Source organism: Frankliniella occidentalis, unplaced genomic scaffold, assembly GCF_000697945.3.
Source record: "Frankliniella occidentalis isolate FOCC.00 unplaced genomic scaffold, Focc_3.1 Scaffold140, whole genome shotgun sequence".
Lineage (NCBI taxonomy): Eukaryota > Metazoa > Arthropoda > Insecta > Thysanoptera > Thripidae > Frankliniella > Frankliniella occidentalis.
The window spans coordinates 157,333-164,615 of NW_026267267.1; the positions used below are offsets into that span (position 1 = coordinate 157,333).

Sequence of the window (7,283 nt, forward strand, 5' to 3'; positions counted from 1 at the left end):
CCCCAAGCCAAAGGAGGGCGCCCGGTTGGGTCGTGGTTGGCGTAGGTGGAGGTGGAGAGGGGTGGGGGGAATTCTCTTTGCTCGCTCAGCGTGCGCTGTGGCGAGGCGCGGGGCTGGCGGTGATAGCATTGGGCGTATCGGTGTCAACATGTGGGCAGGACGAGAGAACTTTGGTGCAAAAAGGAGCGGGCATACTGGTAGCAAGGGGTGGTGCTAGTAGGAGGGCGGGTCGGGGGGTGGCAGGTGTTGCGAGCCTGGCCGTGTAGGGTTTAGGGGTTCAGGGAACAAGGTCCAGAGTGTGTTGTGGTGGACGCGATCGCTTTTGCGGTGATTTGGAGCGGGTTGTACTGAGCGGTGCATGTGGCCCCACCACACCACAGGCCCACCCACGGCGCGGCCCACGCTCAACCTGACGGCCGTCGCCGACACGGACGTGTTCCTGCGCTGCCCGGTGGCGGGCTTCCCCGTGACGAGCGTCACTTGGCAGCGCGCCGGCAGCCGCCTCCCGGACACGCTGCGCCAGCGGCTCTTCCCCAACGGCACGCTGCTGCTGCGCGGCGTGCAGGGCGCCCAGGACCGCGGGCTGTACGCGTGCACCGTGACCAACCAGCAGGGCCAGCTGGCGGCCAGCGCGCTCCACCTCAACGTCATGAGTGAGTACTAAAGAACAAGTCAAGTGCCGAGAAAAATATTAAAAGGAAAATGTTTGTTACTACTTATGAAACTTTTCGACAATTTTCTTTCCAAAAAAGTAAAAAAATTCTAGTTTGTTTAAAATCTTGTAATTAGTGAGGTACTTGTGCTGTGGGTGGTCATGTTTCAAGTTTTGCTTTTGTGAACGGCTGGGTTTGAATGTTTCTCACGGAATATCTCTCTGTCCTCACAGAGCCGCCCGTGATCGTGCCCTTCTCGTTCCACTCGGGCCTGGAGGACGGCAACCGGCTGCAGGTGTCGTGCAGCATCATGTCGGGCGACCTGCCCATCGCCATCGAGTGGCGCAAGGACGGGCGGCCGCTGCCCGCCGACCCGAGCGTCTCCGAGCAGCAGCACCAGTTCGCCTCCAACCTGCTGTTCAGCGACCTGGGCGCGCGCCACTCGGGCAGCTACACCTGCGTGGCCAGCAACGCGGCCGCCTCCGCCAACTTCACCGCGCCGCTCGTGGTCCGAGGTAGGTGACCAGATGCGCTACCTCGAGAGAGTTTGGCGCTTGTGGCGAGTCTCAAGTGCGCCTTTCGTCTCTGCCGTAGTGCGGCCTCGCTGGCTGGTGGAACCCCAGGACGTGGAGGTCCTGCACCAGGAGTCGGCCGCCGTGCACTGCCGGGCGTCGGGCTTCCCGGAGCCGACCGTCACCTGGCTGAAGGCCCCCGAGCAGGTGGGGCCCGGGTCCGGCTCGGGGCCCCCGGCGGCCGCGCTCGCCCCGGTCCCGGACGAGGGCAGCGCGGCAGAGTACGCGCCGCTCGGCGACCCGCTGCTCGCCGTGGCGGAGAACGGCAGCGTCCTGGTGGCGGCCGCGCAGCCCTCGCACGCCGGCCGCTACATGTGCCAGGCCAGGAACGGCATCGGCCCTGGCATCAGCAAGGTGGTGCACCTCCGCGTCAAAGGTGGGTTGTGTTTTAGCACAAGTAATGAGTATATCAAGGTAACACTAGTGTTATTTCAAGTACAACCTGCACTCTTGTGACCTGCAGTACCAGCGCACTTCCACACCCGGGCCGTGAACGTGAGCGGGGCGGCGGGGCAGTCCGTCGTACTGGAGTGCGCGGCGTCGGGCGACCAGCCACTCAGCATTGTGTGGACGACGCCGGACGGCGAGGAGCCGTCGCCGAACCGCGTCCTGGAGACGCCCACCTTGTCGCCGAGCTCTCGGCGCCCCGGGCTCAGCTCGCAGCTGCACCTGACGGCCGAGCGTCGGCTCGCGGGCGCCTACCGCTGCACTGCCACCAACAAGCACGGCTCCGACACCACCACCGTGTTCCTCGCCGTGCAAGGTGGGTGTGCCGCGGAGAGGCCGAGGAGTTAATAGAAGAGGACGACAACTGCATTTTGTTTAATTTTGAAAGACGTTGTCACAGTTTTCCAAGGGCACCAATTGGCCAAAATGTTGTATTTAGTCCACGTCCCTCGGTGTATTTGTCTTGTTCGAGGGCCCTTATGTTGCTGACACGTGCGTTTTGTCCGCAGAGGCGCCCAGCGCCCCGGTTGGCGTGGAGGTGCTCGAGGCCGGCAGCCGCTGGCTGACCCTGGGCTGGGTGCCGGACCGCGCGGGCGCGACGCACCACGTGATCCAGTTCCGCCGAGAGCTGCCACCGACGCCGAGGGTGCTCTCGCCCTCCGCTGGCGGCCCCGAGATCGGCGACGCCAGCCCCCCCGGGGCCGCGGGCCAGCAGTGGTACAACGTGACGGTGTCCGGAGCCGGGGCGGGGGCGGGCAGGCCGGCCAAGTTGACGGGCCTGGAGCCGGCCACTGTGTACGCCGTGCGCCTCCTTGCCGCCAACGAGGTGGGCGTCGGCCCGCCCAGCGACACCGTCACGGCGCAGACGCTGCAGGAGGGTGAGTTAGAGTTCTGAAGGAGGTGAAAATACGCCGTTCATTCGCCGTTACGAATCGGCCAAGTTCAGCCTCTACAAGCTGTCGGAACGCCTGTTAGATAGGCAACATCTTGCCTGCAAGACATGCATGTGCTGCGGGCCGGCCTACCCTGGGTCTTGCAGGCGCCGAGCTCGAATGAATCTGAGAAAAAAGACGTTCTTACTGGAAAATCCCATAGGTTTTTCCAAAGTATCAAAATAATATAGGTGTCGTTTAATGTTAAAAAGTTGTAACATTAAGGTAACATTAGCTTTTAAGTATTTCTTGTCTTGTTTGCTCACTTCAGGTTTTTAATCTCTAATCACGATTGCTCTTTTGTTTTCCAGCCCCCAACATGCCACCCGCGGACGTGTCAGTGGAGCCCTTGTCGCCGGGGTCGCTCACCGTGCGCTGGAAGGTGAGTCCGCGTCCCTTACAGCGCGGCGGAGCTGCAGCGAGACTCGCCAGCTGTGGCTCACCGTACTCACCGCGCTCTGTCCCCCGCAGTCCGTGTACAGCTCGCCCAGCTCGTCCGCGCTGCTGGGCTACCAGGTGCGCTACCGGGCCGTGTCGCTGGCCGGCCAGCCGTCCCTCAGCGCGCTGCTGCTCCCCGCCTCCTCGCTGCCCGCCGACCTCGACGCGGCCGCGCTGGACGCCCCCGCGGCGCCCTGGGTGTCCCGGACGGTGCGGGGCGGCGGCGGCGCGCCCAGGCAGGAGCTGGTGCTCGAGGGCCTGGAGAGCTTCACGCGCTACGAGGTGACGGTCAGGGCCTTCAACGAGGTGGGCAGCGGCCCCGCGTCCCTGCCCGTCATCGCCACCACGATGGAGGGTGGTGAGTACTACAGCGTGTGACACTCGAGGAAGTGCATGAAGCACTATTGCCTACACGAGCGTCCTTCTTCCCCTGGCAGTGCCGACCGAGCCGCCCGGCTCCGTGCGCTGCACGCCCCTCACCTCTCAGAACGTGCGCGTGCGCTGGGAGCCGCCGCCCAAGGCGGGCCGCCGGGGCGTCCTGGACGGCTACAAGGTGTTCTTTCGGCGGAAGCCTCCCACCGGGCTGTCTGTTGGTAAGGGTGGCCGCCGTGATTTTAAATGTTTGTACCTCTTGAACAAGGTGTGAACACCGCAGCATTGAGCATGTTGTTTCGCCCCGCAGCCTGGATGACTCCGCGCCCCGAGATGGAGGTCAAGAAGACCATGAACCTGGAGACGAATCTGTTTGGGCTGGCCAAGTTCAGCAACTACACGGTGCAGGTGGCGGCCCTGACCGGCGCCGGGGAGGGCGTCCGGTCCGAGCCGGTGCACTGCTCTACTGAGGAAGACGGTGAGTAGTGCTTGCGATGCGAGCTCAAAGCTCTGGTGGCGTGGTAAAGTAGAACGCTGTGTGACCGTGTCGCTTCCCCCTTGCGCAGTGCCCGGGCCCCCGGAGCAGGTGAAGGCCCTGGCCATGTCCTCGGACAGCATCCTGGTGACGTGGACCCGCCCCCTCGAGTCTAACGGCAACATCGTCAGGTACCTGGTCTACATGAAGCCCTACCAGCCGGACGGCCATTCCAGCAAGGTAAGGACACGCTACTAGGTGCAAGGACCTCCCTCGCTTGTGTGATCTGGGAGTACTTCATGGGGGCGCTGTGCAGGACGCTCGCCGGGAGGTGTCTTACGCCAGTGGGGACCGCGGCGCGGAGCTGGCCTACGAGGTGCGTCGGCTCCAGGAGTCTGAGCGGCTGGAGTTCTGGGTGGCGGCGTACACGAGCGTCGGGGAGGGCCCGCCCAGCGCCCGCGTCAGCCAGGCGCCCGTGTCCAGAGGTGAGTCTTGAGCACCTTGGTAGCGAGTCAGAGCTTCTCTAACAACAAGCAGTTTTTGGATTTGGGACTAACTGACTGGCCGTTGCCGCAGTGCCCGCCCGGATCGCGTCATTTTCGCGCACCGCGGCGGCCGGCGAGGGCCAGATGTTGACGCTGGCGTGCCGCGCCGTCGGCGTCCCGGCGCCGGCCAGAACGTGGCGCGGGCCCCGCGGGCTGGCGCGCACCGTGGCGGCCAACGGCGGCCAGGGCGACGGCCAGGCCGAGGACAACAACAACCGGGCGGTGCTGCTCGGGGACGGGTCGCTTCGGCTCGGCCCGCTGTCGCACCAGGACGCCGGCAACTACTCGTGCCGCGCCGTCAACGTGTTCGGCAACGACGAGGTGCAGTACCGCGTGGTAGTGGTGGGCCCGCCCGCCGCGCCCGCCCTGACGCTGGCCGCCACCTCGGACCGCACCCTCACGCTCACGTGGGCCGCCAGCGACCCCGGCGGTGCGCCCGTCACGGGTGAGTAGCACGAGATGTATACGTGTGTAACGTGATTTGTGTACGAAATCGGACGCTGACTGGGCGCTGCTGCTCGCAGGCTATGTCCTCCACTTCAAGCGCGAGCTTGGCGAGTGGCAGGAGCGCGAGCTGGACGGCGAGCTCTCGTCCTACACGCTGACGGGGCTGCGCTGCGGGTCGCTGTACCTCCTCACCCTCACGGCCGTCAACAGCGTGGGCCGCGGGGCGAGGAGCGCGGTGCTGCAGGCCGCCACCCGGGGCGCGCCCCCGAAGGCGCCGGCCGCCGAGGAGGTGCTGTCGGTCAACTCGTCGACGGCCACCCTGTTCCTGGACGCGTGGCCCGTGGCGGGCTGCCCCGTGCTGTACTTCGTGGTGGACGTGCGGCCCTACGAGCACGCCGGCGAGTGGACGGTGGTGGACCACCACGCCCTGGCCCAGCAGACGCTGGCCGTGGCCGGACTTGCCCCCGCCTCCTGGTACGAGCTCCGCGTCGACGCCCACTCCGAGGCGGGCTCCACGCGCGGCCAATTTGTGTTCGCCACCAGGACCAAGACGGGCGGTGAGTATCCTACAAAGAGGATGATGTCTATTTTCGTGCGTGTGTTTATTTTCCTGTCGTATCCTCAACCTTTTACAACACTTATTTATCCCATTCGCGTCTATGGCATGTCTCAGACGCGGTGCCCCTGGAGCTGATGCCGGCCCTCCCCGACAGCCCCGGGTCGCTGGCGCTGCCCACCCCTGTCACGCTGCTCGTCGCCGTGGTCTCCGGTCTCGTCTGCACGGCTGCCGCCGCCACTTGCGCCATCATCGCCTTCCGAAAGAGGTGTGTACGCCCGCCCCTCGTCCCCGTGGGGGGTCGCGTTCGGCCACAGAGTGCGTGTTGACGACCAAACCCCAATCGCCACATCCTCGGCCGCATCCCCCTCCCTCCATAAACAGCCCCGTCTTGGCGGTGGTGCCTCCCGCCACATGGAGCGTTTGCTCCGCTCCTCAGGTGGCCGGTTTGCGTAATGTGCGGACGATGTGAATGACTGCAGGCAATATGCGGGTTATAGGAGGGGGGACGCCAAGACCTTGGACGAACTGCAGAACCAGCGCAACCTCGAGCACCACCACCATCACGTCCACCACGGGCACCAGGGGCTGCACCACCAGCAGGACCTGTACTCGCCCTCCCCGGTGCGGAAGGGCGGCGTCACCTCGTCGCTCACGGGCCAGAAGGGCAGCGACACTTCCGGTACGTAATGAGAGTAGGGATTTTGAAGTCCGAACATTTTACAAAAAATGTCTAAGAATCCTTTTTTAGAAAATTCAAATCCCTAAATGAGAGTGGGAGTACTGCTTAGTAAAAACGAGTAATGCGCTGTTATACTCAATTGTGCTTCTTTCGTCGCAGACTACGAGATCTGCCCGTACGCCACGTTCAGCCTGTCTAACGCGACGCCCGGGGCGGGGCCGGTGGCGGGGGCGGGCACGCTGACGCCCAGCAAGTCGCTGGCCAGCTACTCGCTGCAGCTGCACACCTTCAGCCAGCGCGACTGCTACGCTGAGGGGCCGCCGCCGTCGGCGCGCCGCAACGCGCACTCACGGTCCAGGAGCAAGTCGTCGCTGGGGGCGGTCTCGGGGGCGGCCGTCGCGGCCCGGGCGGTGGACGGCGGCGATGGCGCCGCGCCCACGAGACCCACCGCCAGCCCCCCCGACGGGCTGAGTCTCGGTGAGTCCTCAGCTTACCCTGTAGAATGTGGACTACGAGCTACGAGCACAAACGTCTCGTCACGTAATGACAGCAGCGAACAGCAGCAACGCCCAGTCTCATTGTTGTGTCTCTTTCTCAGAAATATCGTGCATCTCCAGTCAGCAGACGCTGCCCATGTCGTTGGCCATGAGGCGCAAAGCCGCGTCGCCTACCCACGGCAGAGGTAAGCATAACGCAGTTTCGATTTTAGTTTTAATATTTTTTTTCTCAATTAAATCTGACTTTGGTGTACTGGTGACTTGCAGGCGTAAGCCGACCGAGGAGCCTCGTCGGGACGCCGGGGCCGCCGGCGGGGTGCGGCGGCCGGTACGAGTCGGACAGCAGCAGCCCCAGCGACAAGCACCACCAGCAGATGTACGGCTACCGCCCGCAGCACGGCCCGCTGCACGCCCAGACCCCCAAGCGGCGCTCGTCACGCAGCCACGACAACGGTGCGGGTAGGCACCAGAGAACACTAGTACGCTTTTGTGCGCCAACTTTCAGGCGGATGAAAGCACAAATTGCCTACCCACAAGGCGTTAAAGTCTGAAATTTTAACGGAAAAACTGGAAACTTTTCCAGAAAAATTTTGTAAAATATTTCCGGAACAATTAGAAAACAATGCAATTTCCCGAGAATGCTTTTTTGTAAGATTGAAATCCCCCC

At 63.8% G+C, this 7,283-nt stretch overlaps 1 protein-coding gene across 5 annotated transcripts in view; it reads left to right on the forward strand.

Moving 5' to 3' along the window:
- Positions 1-343: 343 nt before the first annotated feature.
- Positions 344-7,283, forward strand: part of LOC113215348 (cell adhesion molecule Dscam2-like) — a 23,641-nt gene continuing 16,701 nt past the window's right edge. For 2 of the 5 annotated variants that reach the window (XM_052270835.1, XM_052270838.1), the window contains exons 1-18: positions 344-653; positions 887-1,168; positions 1,248-1,601; positions 1,689-1,988; positions 2,182-2,550; positions 2,916-2,986; positions 3,076-3,400; positions 3,480-3,635; positions 3,725-3,892; positions 3,981-4,129; positions 4,206-4,374; positions 4,466-4,879; positions 4,959-5,438; positions 5,555-5,705; positions 5,920-6,119; positions 6,279-6,596; positions 6,718-6,801; positions 6,884-7,075. In XM_052270835.1, coding sequence (XP_052126795.1) covers positions 359-653; positions 887-1,168; positions 1,248-1,601; positions 1,689-1,988; positions 2,182-2,550; positions 2,916-2,986; positions 3,076-3,400; positions 3,480-3,635; positions 3,725-3,892; positions 3,981-4,129; positions 4,206-4,374; positions 4,466-4,879; positions 4,959-5,438; positions 5,555-5,705; positions 5,920-6,119; positions 6,279-6,596; positions 6,718-6,801; positions 6,884-7,075 — 4,477 coding nt within the window. In that variant the 5' untranslated portion in view covers positions 344-358. The remainder of the gene's footprint in view (positions 654-886; positions 1,169-1,247; positions 1,602-1,688; positions 1,989-2,181; positions 2,551-2,915; positions 2,987-3,075; positions 3,401-3,479; positions 3,636-3,724; positions 3,893-3,980; positions 4,130-4,205; positions 4,375-4,465; positions 4,880-4,958; positions 5,439-5,554; positions 5,706-5,919; positions 6,120-6,278; positions 6,597-6,717; positions 6,802-6,883; positions 7,076-7,283) is intronic. The other 3 variants (XM_052270836.1, XM_052270839.1, XM_052270837.1) reach the window with 2 other exon arrangements.